General features: G+C 33.3%; 2 protein-coding genes across 8 annotated transcripts in view; one reads left to right on the top strand and one right to left on the bottom strand.

The window, feature by feature from the left end:
- moody (G-protein coupled receptor moody) overlaps positions 1-1,255 on the bottom strand; it is an 86,895-nt gene extending 85,640 nt beyond the window's left edge. For 3 of the 4 annotated variants that reach the window (XM_074124320.1, XM_074124322.1, XM_074124319.1), the window contains exon 1: positions 997-1,254. The gene's annotated coding sequence lies outside the window, so the exon portion shown is untranslated. Of the gene's footprint in view, positions 1-996 lie in introns of all 4 variants that reach the window. The other variant, XM_074124323.1, reaches the window with a different exon arrangement.
- A 46-nt stretch (positions 1,256-1,301) lies between these two features.
- LOC141452322 (protein DDI1 homolog 1-like) lies at positions 1,302-19,819 on the top strand. Of its 4 annotated transcripts, none has more exons than XM_074124340.1 (8): positions 1,302-1,323; positions 13,585-13,733; positions 14,425-14,619; positions 15,695-15,934; positions 17,198-17,287; positions 17,977-18,119; positions 19,474-19,598; positions 19,687-19,819. In XM_074124340.1, coding segments are annotated over exons 2-8 (897 nt in total). In that variant the 5' UTR covers positions 1,302-1,323; positions 13,585-13,630; the 3' UTR covers positions 19,688-19,819. The 4 variants fall into 4 exon arrangements, with proteins under 4 accessions (XP_073980441.1, XP_073980442.1, XP_073980439.1 ...); XM_074124338.1 differs by lacking the exon at positions 1,302-1,323 and adding an exon at positions 9,705-9,933; XM_074124339.1 differs by lacking the exon at positions 1,302-1,323 and adding an exon at positions 13,144-13,282.
- Positions 19,820-20,288: the final 469 nt, after the last annotated feature.

The following is a 20,288-nucleotide window of genomic DNA, read 5'->3' as shown; positions in this document are numbered from 1 at the left end:
GAGGAGAAAGATAGGATATCCGACTTCTAGAGTGTGATAGAAAGAAGGTCCGCTATGAACTGTTGTGGCGCTGCCTTTGGAATCAGCGAGCATGGGGGCGGCCCTTATTTCCACCACGCTACCTACTGCCCCTGAAGGCTCAAAAATATAGGCACGCTTGTTTGAATATTGAAGCTGCAATTGTTTATTCAGTTTTGCAAGGAAAAATGTAGGTACGCTCTGAATAGAAAGGCTATCCAGTTCTTCCTGCTTGGTTTGCCTCCAGAACATAGAGCTTTATAGTAAGATTGTGGGTAGGTGAACTAAAGTGTACTTGCCAGTACGCTAATCCCCAAAAAAACGTAAGACTTGAGGTCGGGTCCTGTAAAGATTAAAGAAGCTGCGAGGACCTTATTGTTCAATAATAATAAACCAATTTGGCTTGAAAAGAAAGGGCCGCAACTTAAAAGAAAAACAAAAAACAAAAAAATTGACGTAAGGGCGTAAGAAATGATGCTTTTTTTAAAATCGATGTGTCTTTATTTCCTCCATGGATGAGATAGTGGATTGGCCTCTTTTTCTGGAAGAAATCTTGGCGTCCCTGCGGGTATCCCAGCCTAGCAACTAGACAACACAAAATAGGGACATCTTCAACTCTATACAACACAATACATGGGATTTTTGTAGAGATAGTTGATGATTCTATTTGTTTTTAGCAAATCCTCAGGCAAGATCTAGCTCTTCATCACAGGAAACAACTCTTCATGTAAAGCTTACATTTTACACTCAACATTCTCTGTCTATAAACACAAAAGATATCTAAAATCGCAATGGTTTTAAGTCATTGCCTCTGCAACCAATGATCTATCATATTTAATTAATATTTACTTTGTTTTACAGAATTAAATTACGTACAAAATTGATTATATTAACTTATAATTTCAACACAAAGTGTATTATTTAATTTTAAACATTCATGCATTAAAGAAATAGGTATTTAAATCCAATTTGGCCTACCTTTCAGACTTAAAATGAGTCAGAACTAAAAAATATTAAACACCAATGTTAAAAAAAAAACACTATGTGTAACACTGAATCATACCCGTTATCAGAACATAATTCTATTAAAGTAAATAAAGAAACAAGTAGAGTTTATAATCAATGTGGCAGAGTGAGCTGTAATAAATAAAATGACAAGCCGACTGACCTAGCCGCACAGTTATTACAATGAAGCAAGTGACTAGTCCACTATCAGTACATACTAATAGAGAGTCTCATAGTACGGGATGGTGAGGAGCTGAATGGAGGTGGCAGCCGCTGGAGAGGGGGTGTTCGGACAATAAGGTGTGTAAACATAGGGAAACCTCCTTTAATTCGAATCACGATAGAGTTCTCGTAATACCAGTGATACTGATTGCTGTTTGAATAATAAAAATGCAATCTCTCATTGCAACGTTTGCATTGCGTTCAGTCACGTTATGTTTATACTATTCTGTAACTAGACACAACGTTATTTCCTATTAAAGGGCATTGTAAATAAATCCGCCCTCCTCCGACACAAAATTAGATTTAATTAAAATAACTACTCATTCTTTAATGAAACACACTTAAAATTGTAATACTTTTTTTCAAATCTGTTTTTCATCTTTAAAGTTAGAGTCTTTCAGATCACACATTTTATTGAATGATGGGTTGAAGAGTTGACCATTGTAAGGCATGATCAATTTCTCAATTATGCCTTTGTAGATCAAACATGATTTTTTTATGCGTGTATCTTTAGTGGGTCTGGTATAACGTGAACACAATAAGTGACAGTAGTAATTTTGGTTAAAATTTGTTCTTCCTTTAGCGAAAATTCTCACATTTGTTTATCATATTTTAATTTAAACACTCCAAAGTATAAGTTATCTTTTTTAATTATCATTTATTGTTTTTATGATTGAATCCATCCTTTATTTAAACTATTATTTTTGGTAACCAATAAATAGAAATAAACGAAATTTACACAAAAATTTCTGCGAAATACCTCCAAAAATAAGTATTAGTTTCCTTGCTCTACTCACTCGTAAGAATACGAGGTGTGGCTATTAAATAACGAGACTGATGCTGCAAAAGAATAACTATGCATGCGCCAAATCCTGACGACCGACAGCTGTGCGATGTAAAGCTATCTCTTTCGATTGCAGCGTCTCACGTGTTTGTAGAGAAATCTGTCTGACCGAAACCGATGTTTGTGTAAGAGGTGCTAGTTTCGTTTTGCCGAAAACATGTAACTACACATGTAGTAGAGCTACAAATTGTGGTGAAATTTCACATGAAACTGGGTAAAACCGCTACTGAAACTTATCTTTTATTAAAAGAAGTTTATGGCGATGAATGTTAATCACGTGCGCAGGTTTTTGAGTGAATTTCCAAGATGGCCGAGAAGACGTCGGAGATGATGACCGCCCTGGATGGAAATATCGATTATAATTAATCAACATTATTACCGTGAGGTGCTTGGTCAACTCCGTGAAAGAGTAAGGAAAAAACGACCCGATTTGTGGAAGAACAAGTCATGGGTTCTCCATCAAGACAACGCGCCGGCTCACACTGCATTGTCTGTCCAGGACGTTTCTAGCCAAGTACAACATCCCAGTTTTAGGCCATCCGCCTTATTCGCCTGACTTTTATCTGTTCCCCAAAGTCAAATCTGCATTAAAAGGGACACGATTTCAGTCCGTTGAAGCTGTGAAAGAAAAAGCGGCACGCATCATGCAGGAGCTCACAGAAAAAGACTTCCAGCACTGTTTCGAACAATGGTAAATTCGCTTGGAGCGTTGTAGGGATAGGGGAGGGGTGTATATTGAAGGTGATAATAACTAAATATGTAAAAATTTAAAATAAAATGTTTTACAGCAATAGTCTCGTTATTTAATAGCCGCACCCCGTATAGTCACGTTGTCGAGGAGATTTTGGATTTTCAGTTCTCCTGGTAAATAATCTTTTTGAGATCCTGTTAAAAGAACCCTTCGAAGAGTGTCATCTGCCATTTCAGGGAGCTACCTAAATTCAGTCATTTCATACGATTCAAGCAAAGGTTTCCAGGTTTAAATCCCAGAAAAACGATTACATATATTGCAATTGGAAAAATAAGTAAAAATAAGTAATACCGGCAGTAAGACTTTTCGGTATGGCTTCGCAGAATATTTTTGGTTAGTCATATCCAGTTGGTTTCAACAGTATTTTAAGCTCACCACTTTCGTTTAAAACTTTTATCAGAAAACGATTCCACTTCTGTTCTGGAAACTTGCTTCTAATAAAATCATTTTATTATTTTTATAATTACGAAGCTACCTTAATTTAGAACCTATCATAACTTTGAAGAGAATTTAAAAGTAACCTGCAATAACAGAATGCGATATGAGTGTATACAGGGTGTATACGGAGGAGTGGTCGAAACTTCGGGAGGTGATTCAGCAGCTCAAATGCAACAAAAAATATTCTCTTCACTTTGGCCCAATTCTCAATAGTGTCCAAGATATTTGCATTTTTAACTTTTCCGTCAACATTCGCGTTTTTCGCCATAAAAACGGCCGTAACTTTTCTATCCTTTATCCTACAACAAATCTGCTTATTCCAAACGAAAGAGCATTAAATTTCCTATAAATATGTTCAATATAGAGCCTCATAACGTTTCTTATAACAATGAAATTTTTACTTTAATGTCTAAAAAATTCATTCTCGATGATTTTTGTTAAATTTTTCAACTGCATTCTTTCAATGATTAATGAATGAAGGAGTCACATAATTTCAGAAAAAGTTGCGCATTTATTGAGCTTCAAGATCATATGGATTTTTTTGGTTTTTAATAAAACCCTACCCCGAACACAGGGGTGTAAATGCAGAAAACTGGGATTTGCGAACTGACTTTTCATTCTAATTTACACAAATATCAATTTTTACCATTTTAGTAACCATTTTAGTTTAGTACAATTATTATTTTATAAAACGGAAGTAAAAAATAAAGTAGCAATAAAACACAGAAGTGAAAAAGTATTATAGGCAGATGCCTAGTTAAAATTGCTACAAAAATCGTTCGAACTATTCAAACAAGGTAGTGGGAAAGAATTGTGGCAAATTTTTAGTTTCTTGACTACAATTATTTGTGCAACATATTTTAACGACAAAATGGAGGGTTTTTTTCATCAAAGTTAATTAATATTAATTCAAAATCAATCAATTTTTGGAGAACGAACAAAAAGAAAATAACCATTTTATTTTTGAATTATTATTAATTAATTTTGATGAAAAAAAACCTCCATTATGTCATTAAAATAAGTTGCATAAACAATTATAGTCAACTACTGCGTTTTATTGCTACTTTATTTTTTACTTCCGTTTTATTAAATAATAATTTGAGTAAATTAGTAGTGAAAAGTCGGTTACGCAAATCCCAGTTTTCTGCATTTACACCCCTCTGTTCGGGGTAGGGTTTTATTAAAAACCAAAAAAATCCATATGATCTTGAAGCTCAATAAATGCGCAACTTTTTCTGAAATTATGTGACTCCTTCATTCATTAATCATTGAAAGAATGCAGTTGAAAAATTTAACAAAAATCATCGAGAACGAATTTTTTAGACATTAAAGTAAAAATTTCATTGTTATAAGAAACGTTATGAGGCTCTATATTGAACATATTTATAGGAAATTTAATGCTCTTTCGTTTGGAATAAGCAGATTTGTTGTAGGATAAAGGATAGAAAAGTTACGGCCGTTTTTATGGTGAAAAACGCGAATATCGACGGAAAAGTTAAAAATGCAAATATCTTGGACACTATTGAGAATCGGGCCAAAGTGAAGAGAATATTTTTTATTGCATTTGAGCTGCTGAATCACCTCCCGAAGTTTCGACCACTCCTCCGTATACACCCTGTATAACAGAATATTTGTTTATTTAAGCAGATTAGTTTGGCCATATTTACTTTTATTTCTCTGACTTTGATTACGTATTAAGTATGTAAGATTATATTAATTTAATGTTTCTCTTTCAAACTTTGTAAAAGATTAATTTTTGTATTGAGTGCAATGTTTAAGTTCGTTCATTTTCAGCGAAATGTTATTTATATTGTGCATTATATTATTCTTAGTGTCACAGTGTTGGCACTGTATACATCCTGTCTCACAAGTAATAAGTCTGTCAAGTAAAAGGTAATTGTAAGAACTAATTTCGATAAAGTCGCTTAAAGCTGATAAAAAACGATTCAGTAAATTGATAGTTACCGTTGGATGTTTATTTTCGGATCCGATAGCGGCACCACAACAATGTATCAAATTCAAACCCCTTGCGGTTTTTCGTTTTAGATTTATGTTGACCACAGAAACTTATACGGACCAATTATTCGATGTCGATAATTTGACGCGATCGCAACTAATATCGTGAGTGAAAGCAAAAAGTCGTTGGAGCGAAAGAAAATAAATAAATAAATATATTAAAATTGTTAAATAAAGTTGCAGTTTTAGAATGGCTTTTAACTGAAAATGGTTTGCTAAATCGTTTGAGTTGTGTCTGGAAGGAATAAATGTCTAACTTAGCTTCTTCCGATCTTAAAAACTGAAATTAGATAGTGAACGAACACATTAAGCGAAGACACTAATTACTTTTTAAATAGATCTAGGTATGTAATGTGCTGATTAAGTTACTCATCCTAGCCTAGGAATTAAGTTCAGTGAACAATAGTGTAGACAAGTTAGTAAAGAAAGCAAATGTGATCCAAGTACTAAAGTCTTTCTAAATATACTTTTAGCCGCTTTTGCTTGATATCAATACCATGGATGGAAAGACATAAAAAAATAAAGTAAAATCATCTGGATTGTAGAAAATGATTACATCCAAACAAAACTGGCGTAAATTTGATACAAAGATTTTATTATTGGTTTTCTCTTTTCAAGTAAAAATACTCCTTAGAATCCATGTTTTCATAATTATTCAAAAATCAATTAAGGATTCAAAGTAATAATTAAAGTAAATTATGTCATTAAAAAGTCAGTAAAACCGGAAGACAGATGTTTTTTTTATATAAATGATGATCTATTTAAGATGTAATTTAACTCGAAAAAGATATGTATTCTGGTGATGAATTTAGAATAGACACTAAATTACAATCGCGTGCTATTAATTACATTAAATTATACTTAGCACTTCAATAGTTGTTTATTGAAACTATGGAGGTTTTTAAGTAAACCAATTTCATTACTGAGTGCCACATGGCCTCTTTCAGATAAAAGGCTGAGTCCAATAATAAATGTTGTTATACCCTCATGTTAATAATGGGCAATTAAAGCAAACAAACTGTAAAATTAAATAAGAGATTACTTATTACTAATTTTTAATTACTATTTATGAATTGAGCGCCATTTTGTGAATTGGAGATATCAAAACATTGACTACATTGAGGTGTAGTTTATATGGGAATAAAATAAAGAATTTGAAAAAAATGGTTAGCCATTTCCTTACAACTTATTGTTAGTATTATTATTTTTTTAAACAAAATATTCTGGGAGCAAAATCAGTGCTCTATCTTCTCGTCGTTCTTCCCGGACAATTGGTCTTGGGAGCAGGCTAATAGGAAGACTTGTTCTGGGTTCCTGATAACCCTCAACCTCTCTCTCACTTCTTGATCTTTTTTTTTTCCAAGAGGTTTTATTTCTACACGTAGCAGATCCCTCTCAACCTACCATCCGAGCCGATCCTTCCATTTCTCCTTATTCGCGGCATCGGCCTCCCTCAAGCCGTATCCCACCAGGGATTCCAATACGGAGTCTTTCCACTTGGTCCTAGGTCTTCCCCTTCTTCTTCTTCTCTCAACCGTCATCTCATACACTGCCTTTGGGTGTCTGTCTTCACCCATCCTTAACAAATGACCCAACCATTTTAGCTGCTTAAGCTGCTGTAGATTGAAGGATATTTTGTTGGACATTCAAAACTGTTCTAATCTTATTTTTCCCCATCTGGATCTACCTGCTGACCTTCTCCAGTAGTCCATTTCGGTGGATAGCAATCTATTTCTTTCTTTTTTATTTAGAGTCCAGGTCTCTGCTCCATATAGCACAATACTTTCAAATATGGCCTTCTAAATTAGGTGCTTTGTGCTTCGGGAAATACTTTTATTCCACAGCGCTGGATTGAACATTCCTATGACTCTTTTCCCTTCTCTGATTCTTCTATCCACCTCTGATTTAGAACTAACACCGATCTCAACAACAGATCCCAGGTACTTAAACTTGTGGACTTTTTTTACTTGTTTATCCTTCAATTCTATTCTGTCTTCTTGATCTTGCCGAGAGAAAATGGAAACTTGTTCAGTACATCTATGGAAAATTGCGGATTTTTTGTGGGGGGTAAGCGGAAGTTAAACTATGTACTGAAATGCGGTTTCAGGGTAACAAAACAGGTTCTAACACTCAAAATTACATGTTACATTAACTTTCCAAGCGCTTGCCAATGGATTAAATTTCAACTCGTACGAGGGTCGTTTGAAAAGTCCGTGCAAAAATAAAAACTACTTAATTTTTTGGGGTAAACCTTTTTTATTTTTCAACATAGTCTCCTTTTAGGCTTATACACTTCGTCCAACGCTGCTCTAGTTTGTTGATCCCTTCCGAATAATAGGATTTGTCCAAGTCTGAAAAATAGCCATTCGTTTCTGCAATCACCTCCTCGTTTGAATAAGTGTAGTGTAGTGATGTATCCATGTTTCATCCACAGTGACGAAACGACGCTTAAAGTCCTGCGGATTCTTCTGGAACAGCTGCAAACCGTCCTTGCAACACTTCACACGATTTCGTTTTTGGTCAAGCGTGAGCAATCGCGGCACCCATCTTGCGGATAGCTTTGTCATGTCCAAATGTTGATGCAAAATATTATGTACCCGTTCATTCGAGATGCCCACAGCACTAGCAATCTCACGCACCTTCACTCTTCTGTCATCCATCACCATATCATGGATTTTATCAATGATTTCTGGAGTAGTAACCTCAACAGGGCGTCCAGAACGTTTAGCGTCACTTGTGCCCATATGGCCACTCCGAAAATTTTGAAACCACTTATAAACTGTTCTAATCGAAGGTGCAGAGTCACCATAATGTTTATCAAGCTTCTCTTTAGTCTCCTGAGGCGTTTTGCCTTTCATAAAGTAGTGTTTAATCAACACACGAAATTCTTTTTCGTCTATTTTTTGAAAATCACTCGACTTCCTCGATTCAAACGAATGCCAAACACAAAGAAATAGACCGATCTGGCTGAAACTTGCTGTGTGTTCTTCCAAGAGATGCTACTAACTAAACATAACCTCGATACGCGCAAGTAGTGCTATCTCTCTGACTTTGCACGGACTTTTCAAACGACCCTCGTATAAAGTAGGTTTTCTCGTACTCGTTTAGAGTACTCAATAAAGTTCCTTGGGTTTAGCTATCAATATGTTGTGAAAGTTTTTATTTTTATGTAAGGAATATTGATTTGGTGGATCTTAAGAGTTCCTCAAGGTCTAACGCTTCCTTAAACGTATTCTTTTTTAACAGTTACACTGGATTATTTGGGATTTTGAGAGCAGATCCTGCACTCTAGTAGCCAAACTTAGAAGCCATATTTAGTCTATTAAAAGAAATTTTGTCAATTAATTGATGTGATAAAATAAAGGTTCTCCGTAAACTTTTTCTTTAAGCATTCTTTTCTTTGATTTAGTTTAAGTTAATAGTTTAGCGACAAAGAAGTAAAGATTTTACTAAACGCTCGAGAAAACTAATTTCACTTTCGCTTAATTCTGTTTATTGCATTCTTTATTTATTACTTCATTTCATTTCTGTTAATTCTGTTTCGCTGTTATATTTAAAACTAATTACTAAATTTCTGCATCTCGGACTACATCTTGACAAGCGACTAACATGGAACCACCACACGAGACTCAAACGAATTGACCTCAATCTCAGATATAAAATGTTGAAAAGGCTACTCGACAAACGATCAAAACTGACCCTGACGAACAAACGAACACTATATACCGCCCCACTTGTCCCAATATGGGTTACAACTCTACGGAAGTGCCAAAAAATCGAACATCAACCGATTTCAGTCCTTACAATCAAAAATTCTAAGAACAATAGTTAACGCTCCCTTCTACGTCTCCAATCATACTATACACTCTGATCTCAATATTCCTCTCGTTTCTGAAATAGCCCCAATCTCGGTACACAAAACTCCACTCAAATCTACAGAGTCATTACAACCCTCTGATCCACAACATGTCTACTACAACACTTCCTTCAAATCCACAGCGCAGACCTAAAGCGGTGGTGGCCACGCGATCATCTCAACATATAACGCCGACCTCCTAGGATGGTTGCTGTGTAAGCTTGCCAACGTGGCGAACTAACGGCTTCCATCACTGGATGGTCGTCGTTCACTCCACTCACGCCTCTTGGCGCACGTGTATGTAAGCGCATATATGTGCGAGCACGTGTATTTGCGCCATCTCCTTACTCTCATCCCTTTTGCTTGTTGTATCTATTACAGTTGCAAAATAAATAAACAAATTAATTAATTAAAATTACTGCAAGTGAAAGCAGTGTGAGTTCTTGTGATTTTTGTTTAACCAATTTTATTAGCAGATGAACATGACAAGATATTCTACAAAATTAATTTAAATATTTAATTCAGATGTTTAAATGAACATGTGTTTATCTAAATTTAGGTATAAATCAAAGATGACTTGTCACTTCATTCGATAAATTATTTTTCCAAATTTACAGTTTTAAATTTCCTTTTTTTATTTTTTTTAAAAATAAATTGTATAGTGCAAAAGTGTACTTGATGAAAAATGAAATTAACCCTATTCCTGGGAATTAAATTGTGAAGTTTATATCAAAACCAGATTGCACTAGCAAAGAGATTCTCATAAGCCTCGAAGCAGTACAAGTCAGTCTTTTTTCTGCATATATATGTTAATAGATAGAATTATCACTCTAAGGCAAATTATTCAAGGCTACAGTTGCTTCTAGGTCATTACCTTGATACAAAACACAGTTGTGAACTTATAATTTCCAAATACATTTACTTCTTATTCATATTTAAACGTCCATAAAATCGTATTTCAATAAAGTGACCTATTAGTAGCAAATCTACAGCCAACCTTCCTAAGAACTGCCCTAAAACGAATTCTTATAAGTAAAAGTTACAGGACAAGATGCACTAAATGTAAATGTGAAGTTTTAAAGAAAATAGTAGAGAACATTTTCGATAGAATCTACAAAAAAAATCCTTTTAGAAAGTAGAACTGTAATTTGAGGGATTTTGGCCAATCCATTTCGTCCTTCTTGATAATTAATGAGAATTAGAATCGACCATTTTACTAAAATAACACTTTAGAGGAACGGGACGCAAATATCAAACAGATGTTCGATTATATGTACAACCCGTCACACACTGCCTCTCTCAAGTATGACAAGTATAGTTTAAGTTTATAGTTCAGTATACTGATAAGTGAACTGGCTTGCCACCTGTTTAATATTGATAAGAATAAAATTTGGGCCTGTATTTGTAAATGTGAAGAAAACTTATTTCACTGAACACCCTCGCAGGGACACCGGGGTTCGAATCCAGTTGCTAGGAGAGCAGTGCACTGAAAATGACTCCGGTGCCAAATCGTTGCACTAATTATTAGAAACAAAAAACTCAAAATCAACTCAAATTAGAGTCCACTCTTCCTTTTTTTTACTTACATTCTTCAAATTAAGAATTCTATCGCTTTATTATTGTCTACTAATGTGATGAAGATCTCGTTATTCTAACCTGGCAAGTTAGAGGAATGTCTTATGTTTGCACTTCCAATACCAATAAGTTTCCTGCGACAATTTCGTTTAGAGAGGTAATCGGTTGACACTAACACTCTTTCGATAAGCACATACATTTTTTGTATTTAAAGGCAATTCTTATACATATGTATCTCTGGTAAAAACGATATCTCAGTAGACATAGTTTTAATGGATGTTAAAATCATTATTCCTGTTTAAAAATCCGTACATTAAGTTGAAATGAAACTTTAGTGAGAAGCTTATCCCCACCTCGACGTGTAAATTAACATTCACACGAAGTAGAGAAAATCTTAGCCGCCATCAAATCTGAAGGACATGGAAAACTAATCAGAAAAGCCAAACAATAAAGTTGAGGTTAGGTTTCTATCGTTCACTTCGTCAGTATCAAATGTAGTGTCAAAACAAAGTACAAAGTTTGGACTTCGATTTTTTTGTTTGTTTACATTTTTGAGGTAGAGTATTGATACAAACGAACAGTCTTTTTAAAATCCACATTTTCGGATTCAAGAGCTCTCAGTGTGGGATATTTCAGATGAAAAATTCATTTAATTGCACGATTACCATACCTTATCTGACCACTTAATAAACATTCGTTTAATCTAATTGATGACGTTTAAGAATATGGTGTGAGTCAGGCTTGTGTTGTTACTACTCGCGCCAGCTGACTGGATTCAAGCTTAGATTAGAGTTTACTTCTTATTAATTTCTCCTTTTCTCAGCTGCAGCTGCATTAAACAATACGAAAAGTGCCGATGTCATTTCCAATGAAGTTTCATTGTTTTGTTTGTTGTTTAATATGTACGTAGAAGTCGGTTTGTACAGGAACCTTTTTTTGTGGTTATATGTAGCTTTCCAATTTCCAACTCAAAAAGCCGTTCGCGAAATTAATTGTTGAAAAAGACTCACTCGAGACGTGTATATAATATCCAACAGAGGGTGGAAGTCATAAAAGTTTGCAGCAGATAAACATCATAGAACTTCGGTAGATCTATCAAGCGAAATTGAAATTTAAATAAAGTTGTCCCAGACTGATGAAAAGTCAATTTGAAAATGGCATGGGAAACTTTTAAAACAAAGTACCGCAACATGGATGCAACTTTATTTTTATTTATGTGCTGGACTAAAAATAAGTTAGTTATATTTATTGCTATTGGAAAATGGAACAGCAAGATGGAGCTCAGAATGCTGGATTTTGCTAGGTTTGTAAAAGGCAGATAAGAAAGACTCGTATATGTAGATATTTACTACAAGCAGGATGCTGTATCCAAGTGAATAATAGCGTCACATAAATAACCAGTTGGTTCCAATAATCGTACTTTTTATTCCAGCACCCAGCAATGTGTTTCTCCTGGAGTGAAGTGAACTTTTTCTTTCCAATTTCACAAAAACTGCTCCTAAAAGTTGAATAAGTTTTTGATTCCTGTTGATGTTTGATCATGATGTATAAGTTCTGGTACGAAATTGTTGTTACGCTTAGTGCCAATTCTGCAATTGAGAATTTCCTTCTCAGAATTTGCATAAACCAATTTATAATATCTGTCATTCGATTGTAGGAATTCAATATTTTTCCTCAATGCCATTAGTCGATGCAGTTCTTCTACTGGATTTTTGCTCTGAATTTATTGCCATGTAGTATAATGTGTGCCGTACTGTAACTGCTCCGGATTGGCTTTCAAATCTTTGTTAAACGTCCTACGGATGCACTACGTCAGGCAATTCTTGGGACCATGATATTTTTTGCTATTTTCAAGTCAATTTGTCGCTGCTGCTGTTAGGAAACAACGTATCCAGATGTGATTCTCACATTTCAGGGTCACCACTGTCGTGATCACAACATTGAATAGAACCTTGCTCTCTAATTAATATCCGTATCTTAGAATTAGGTTCCTGTGCCTTTTTTTCGAGGGTGTCCATTTCCTCAAGTCTAAATTTTGCCTAAATTTTCGTCCTGCCCTATTATTCCTTGAACCCTAGTATCCAGATTTCGCAAACTCACAGTTTACGCTTAAGAAACATATTCTTATGCCCTTAAGAGAAAATCTATAATTCCAGCTGCCATTAATTATATTAAATAGTTTTCTGTATCACCAATCTGGGTAAACATGATACTCAATTTCAAAGTCTAAAAATTTTGAAAACCTAACCTGTGAACTTCCCTAAGTGTAATCGAACTGCCGTATATCTGGAACAGAGTATACACTGAGTTCGTCCATCAAGGCAGCATTTCTTTCCAGCTGAAAAAAATCTTTAACATCTACATGGTTCTACTTAATAAAAGGACTGTTTTCGCATCTCACAAATCCTGGTGTGACCAAACATTGCTAATTTTTGTTTATATCTACTTTTATTCAGCGTTGAGTTAAATGATATTGACAAGATAAATCTACCTTTTCTTCTATTCATAGGAAAGTTCGAGTCCTGTTATGCGGGTTAAAAAGAAAACGTTTCCCAAGGTTAATGAGTTTTTCTTTACTTACGAATATCTTCACTAATATGAAATTGGCAGAATCGTCTAAAGATTGGTAGAAATTGTAAACATTTAGAAGCTCTAATGCAAAATAACAAAAGTAACTAACAATATTAGAATCTCCAAATTCAGTGCGAACTGTTGTCAAAGTTATTTTCATTATTCGACTCATCAATATACTTGAATAGTACTTTTTAAATTCGTATCCCAATTTAGTCAGATTTTACACTCATACAAGATTTTACACTCATTTTACAAGTAAATTAGTAGATATAATAAAAATTACAGGTGAATTCATACACACCGCTGGCCACCATTAAGAAAGTGCTCAAGAATGCTAAATGAACAACCTTTAATGGAAAACGAAACTAACAGTTTAAATGTGGATCTTAAAAATCTGGTATTTTTTCCAAAAACTAAGAAAATAAATAATACACGTAAGTGTTCTTCAAATATTTGTTTATTACATAATAAGTGCCTTAATTTATTACAATAGAATTTAAGTTTAGATCTCAGAATGGTCGAGTAATCAATGAAAACAAGTTGGGTATTCTCAAAAAATATTATCTGAAATTTAAAAGCCTTCTTGCCAATGTGAGAATGGATGAATGTGAGTATTGGATGTCTGTGGGTAGCAAAAATTGTTTGGATGATATCGAATTTAGGAAGTATTTTTGAAACATACAATGCCAATTAATGATGTGACTGAAAAATGTGTATTATTAATTTTTTTCTAGTATATTAAGAAAGAATTAAAATGCTACTGGACGGAAATTAAAATTATACATTACTGGCCATAAGAATGTTTTTTTTAAGTAAATCAAAATTCAACGACTAATGTATGATACATTAGTGACTTGATTGTTTTATGATTTTAGGCTAGTAATATATTACGATCTTACAGTTCTTCGGTTTCGAATTTTTACCAACAATAACCGTTGTGAGATCCCTTAAGTCAGGAAAAAAATGGTTTTTATACAAATTATTCTCTCTGTATTTCTTTCTTTCTTATGTTTGATTGGCATCTTCGTTTTGGTGGTTCCCGCTGGATGGTGCGTGTTGCATAATGTAACGAATAGTTTGCAGAATGAATAAAGATGCAAATAAAAGTTTCATTTACTGTTGCAGGTGCTGCAGATTTAAATGTCAAAACTTTAGTCCAAGAACGAAAAAATTCTGAAGCTAAAAATTTAGCAGATTATAAAAAAGAATTTATATACATTATAACACATCTATTATCAAACGACATTGAATTTTTATGTTATTTTGAAAAAATAGATCCAGTAACAATCAATGCGCTCCTCAATCACCAGTTGAAGCCAAGTTGGTTTTTTTTTTTAAATCTATTTTTATCATTCATTAGATTTCAGGCCGAAATGTATGCCACTGAATTAACTTTTATAATTACAAACTTGAATATTCTGGTTAGAGTTAGATTAGAACACTGATTGGCTTGGTAGCCACTTCCATTGTGACCCTAAAAGTTCTGTCTAATGCCTCTCTTAGGAGCATTCAGAATTTAGGGGTCAAAACCCTCGTAATTGTTTGAAAAAAAAATTAATTTTTCAGTCAATATGATATAAAAAATGAAACTGTTTTGTAGAGTATTTTTTACTAAGAAAATACCAGCTCTAAGACAAGTTCAAACGGCTTAATTTTTTGACAATTAAATAGAAACATGTATACACCTGTTGTCAACATTCTAAACATAATTCTATACTGAAAAAAATTAGGTACAAAATTTAAATTAGATTCTGCGGGTGTTCGCTAGTCAGTCAGTTCCCTGAGACTCAACAATCGAATTGGTTCTTTCCAAGATTAAGCACTCAGAAACCTTCAAAAAATTTTTTTTTGAAAACCCCTCAAAATTTGGTAAATGAACTTTCAAAAATCGAAACGATGTTCCAATTTCGATTAAAGATATTCTACATTGTGCTAATTTCGGATGATTATTACCTCGTTTAGGGACAGAAAAGAAATAGAAATTCAAAATAATTTTTAAAAATTATGAAGTGTTAATTGATGTGTGGTTTGACTTAGATAAGAACAGCAATCCTTGACTTGTAACTACTTACATAAGAACCTGGACAATACAACATAGACTAGCATTCATGCTAGTCATTAAACAAATTTTATTTAGTAAATGTATCTTATTTTTACTGAGCCTTTGTCTATTCTTATCGAATAAGTATATTTGTTCGATATTTAATCAATCTACTTAGTGTTGGTTGATTGCAACAACGTAACTGTTACCTTCCAGTCTTTCCGTCTGATTTCTACATGATTTTTTCTCTTTTGAGATTAACTTACCAAGTAGTCTGTAATCACATGATGGTGATCCGTTAGAAGTGACAGCAACTTTTTATAATAACGTGTTATTATTATTTCTTTTTTGCAGATGATTTAATAGAATTGTTCCAATTGTACTTAAATACGTCGGAATTTATTATAAATCCATCTACAGAAGCAATTCGTCATCGTTTAACCAATTCTGATATGCAGACAATAGTTCATAAGAATGTTAGAAATCACAGAAAAGCAGCTAGAATATTACTTCCAGAATTTTTCAATCACACTCAATGGCTTTACATCAATTGCAAAGTAAATGGATTTCCTGCTATAGCGCTAGTAGATTCAGGTATCGTTTACATTATTTTTACTGAAACTCTAAGGTCTCCTCTTGATAGGTTATCCTATTGGTGGAAAGTAAACCATCGTGGAAGTATTTTATTACCAAGGTTCAGGGTGTCTTTAGGTAGCATATTATATAGTGATTACGGAATATTCCTGCGCAGTAGGGTGTAGCAAGAGAGGAAGCCACGCATTCACATTCAGAATAAAGAAATAAAAACAAACGATTAATAAACAAAACTCTTGATAGAGGCTCGAATTTCCCGGATCAAGGTATTTTTGTGAACCATCCAGTTTGAGCATGTGCATTACAGTTTGATTGATTCACTCGATTTCTCAATGTACCGCCTTTTTTTTTTGCGTCAGCTATAGTTTTTAGTTTTATGGTAATTAATAGTAAATTAGTATTATGTTAAATTCAATCACCTGTTTGAGATAAACACAATCTCATCTATAATAATAAATTCCACTCTACGCGAGCAATGGCGTAGGTATAGACAGTTCCATGAGGTAAAGCTAATTTTAAGAACAAAATTATTATCAGCAAGTGTAGTAGAAGAAGGTAAACAACTGAAATCGAAATCTTTACTCCAAACTGATCAATCAAACTCTCTTAATGAGTTATTGCCCCAACTTTGTCAGAGATACAGTAACTATTCATAATATGACGGATAAAAATCAAAGAAATCCTCGCCTACTTAACTAATTACAGCCTTAAATAATTGTTCGTTAATAAAAATAGCTTTTCCTTATTGCACTTTCTATACTTAATGAGCAATGGCCTCGAGTGGATTTATTATATGTATATGGATGTCAGATGGTTTTCCTCAAATAGGTGATTGAATTTAACATAATACAAATTGGCTATTAATTAATTAAAAAATTATTAACTAATTTATACTTAACTGCTAGACTTAGCGGAGCGTAATGTAGTAATACGAGTATTAACGTAGTAAGCGCATTGTTGTGGTCTGTAATAATTGTAGTGTGTTACAAAACACAGCAAGACATATGAACGAAGTACTTAGGGTACTATCTTGGATAATCCAGTTTGGTATTAATTTATATTCAAAGTTTGAGATTATTTGGATCATATTTAGGAATGAAATCAAACTTATGTGAATTCTTTTTTATTCCAATTTTTTCTATTTAAATTCTTCGGTGTAGACATCTTAACAGAGAGGCCTCTTTTTGGAAGCTGTAGGTATGGAAGCATCCTTACTCTAGTTAAATTAAGGAAAATATGTGATTAATTTTTTATTTCCTTTAGCTGCGGAAATTACAACAATGACTGAAACCTTAGCTCAAAAAATTGGATGTCTAAGATTGGTTGATTCAAAATATGGAGGTTCAGCGAAAGGTAATTTGTTTTATTAATAACTTCATTGACTTGTAAATTTTTTTATTTCTTTATCTGAATTTTGGGGTGAAAATGACAGCAAAATTAATTATCTATTCGCATCACATAAAGGGAAGGATGCTGAAGATTTGTCTTGTTAATTATACTTTTGATAATTATTTATCTACGTATAAAAATCTTATTGGAATAATCTATAAGTGACGAATACATTACTTAAAAATTGTATTTAAGAAACTATGAATGATAAACATTACTTTGGAGAGTCTGTAATATGTGATGGCCTCCCTCATGAATCTTTCCCTGATGTTGTAAATTTAAAGTGATTTCTTTCTAAGAGACAACTTTTTTTTTTCCTTAGAGTAAACATTCTTATTATAGTCTCCAGAATTCTATTTTGATGTTAGAAATGATTTATTTTTAAATTAACTGTTTCAAATTGTGGTGTTTGTTAATTTTTAAACTGAAGTTTGTTACATATATTTTCGAAACTTCTCGTAAACCAAGAAACAAATCGAGTATTGACAGAAATAAAGAAATAGACTGTTTTGGAGATATTACAATGCTGTGTTAGGTTTTAACTTAAAAGAAAAGACATAGCTTCCTATATTAACATTGGATGATTAAAGAAAAAACTTTATATATATATTTTTTTTATTTCATTTTATTTTTAAAAGTCAATTATTTCATAGGTTTAGGCACACAGCGTATACATGGCAGAATAAATTTGGCTCTTTTGACGATTGAAGATGTAGTATTTTTAGCATCGTTCGCAATCGTAAATACGGATCACGTAGAAATTATTATTGGACTAGATAACCTTAAGAAGCATAAGGTTTGTATTAATATGATCTTTCAACTGTCTACTTTCTAGTTACATTATTGTAGAAATTGCATCTTTAAATATAAACTTTGATTAAGTTCAACTTAAAGATAGAAAACTACTTGTAGCTGATATATTTTATGCATCTCAAATCTAGTATTTGGTCCTTTTAACCGTATAATGACTTTATATAATAATTAAATCTTTACATCTTCCCACAAAAGCAATCCTTGAGTACTGATTCTCAAAGCCATAAATAGTGGGTTATTGCTATTTCTTAGTGAATAGTAAAGAAATCCTAACAAAAATAAATATAATTAAAAAAAAATAGTAATAAATTTAGATTTTAGTAATGCTTGCAGTCAAAACTTACTGTTAAAATTCTGAAGGCAGCCATAAACACGTGATTTCTATTTTAGAGAAGACACTTCGAACATATGTTTCGCATACATAGAGGTTTTATTTATTTAAAAAGTCTTGGCTGCTACTTCGAGTTTACAGTTATTTTGTAAACATCTTAATTTGACTAGTTTAAGATTAAGATTAGAAAAGTGAAGGGACCTATGCCACACGGCACCGCAGCCACAAGAGACTAATTGTGCCTTCCATTTTTTGGATCTAGTAGATGTGCCTCCCCTACTAAAAAGGTTGAGTACATTCCCTACTGGTTCTTTTTGCGCTACTATTTCCTTTGGTCTCAAAAAGCCAAAGGTTTCACAGCTCAACCACTCGATTGCAAGGCAATCGAACAATAGGTGAGAGGCCGTTTCCTCCTCTTCCTGAAACAATCAGTCCTAAGGTTCCGAGCTAAGCTCCACCTTGTGTAGATGCTTCCTGAACCTACTGTGCCCCATGAATAGGCCTGTGATCAGAGTAATCTGATTCCTACCCAAGCAGAGAGTCACTTCGGTTCTTTGTTTACACTGCCATGGCAACATAGCCTTGCTGTTTTTTCACCCCAGGACTCATCACCCAGTTCTTTTCATGCTCTCTCCAGATCTAATCTCTGAGAGCCGCACGAACTGCATCCTTGGCGTATCCCCAGGACAGGTTTCGGGCCAATGAAAAGAGTGTTAGCTCTGTTCCTGGCCAGTTGGTCGGCTGTTTCATTCCCTTTCATTTTCTGACGGCATATTTTGGCGTAAGGAAAGGATTGTGTTGCTTAAAAGTAACTGTACACTAAGTCTGAGAACCGTACTCTAAGTTTGAGTACAAAGAAGTGAAATAGTGATGTGATTTCCAATCAGGCTTCTTTGGTAGTTCTTTAATTAAGGCAAAGAATACTTCGATTAATAAAACCATTTCATTTTTATAAATATTTTGTTGGTGGATTGAAAAATATATTAAATAAATGTACTATCATTAGTGTTTAATAGATTTTGGAAATAATTTACTTCACATAAAGGCAACAAATACAAAGACACCATTTCTTAAAAATGATGAATTACCACCGTCTTTAAGGCGAATCACGTCAAATCAAACCGAAAGCTGGTAAATATTACCTATTCACATTTCTAAAAGTCGAAATTAATGAATTTAGGAAATAAATAATAAAGTTCATTGCGTTGATTTCTTTCAGAATTACTTCACTCTGACAAATAAATTGTTGTTTTCTGTGTTGAATTATTTCTGATGAGCAGATTCGATCCGAAAGGAAGACTCTGAAAATGTGCATGTACAGCTGCCTTACAATTACATCATTTAAATATAAACCAGTGTTTTAATAAATAAATATTTAATAAGCTTAAATTCATCATTAATTTTTAGAAGTATGACGATTGTATCAGCTTATCGACATTTAGTTATCTGCAGAAAAGTCTGCTCAGAACAGAAATTGTTGGTTCTGTCTGAAGAATGTATTTGTTAAGAATTACAATAAAGAAATAAATTAATTTGTAATGCCCTTTTAATTTCCCACTTTTAATAATAATAAGGATAATAAATAAGAATTGGGTTAGACTTAATTAGAAAAAATTCAACACATTTTAAACAATCAAAAGAACGTATATGTCAGACATATTCATTGGCCTAACTGATCATCTGAGGTGGTAGTCACAACTAAAACAAATAATTAATTATAAGAATGTTTTTAAAATTACATACATACACCACAATAGTAACCTTAAATACTTTTAATAATGGGGAAAACAAGAAAGGAAAACAAACTCATACTTCTACGAT

This window comes from Rhodnius prolixus, unplaced genomic scaffold (genome assembly GCF_049639745.1).
Source record: "Rhodnius prolixus isolate KJV_2025 unplaced genomic scaffold, Rpr scaffold_3, whole genome shotgun sequence".
In the NCBI taxonomy this organism is placed as follows: Eukaryota; Metazoa; Arthropoda; class Insecta; order Hemiptera; family Reduviidae; genus Rhodnius; species Rhodnius prolixus.
This window is presented reverse-complemented; position numbering and strand designations above follow the sequence as displayed.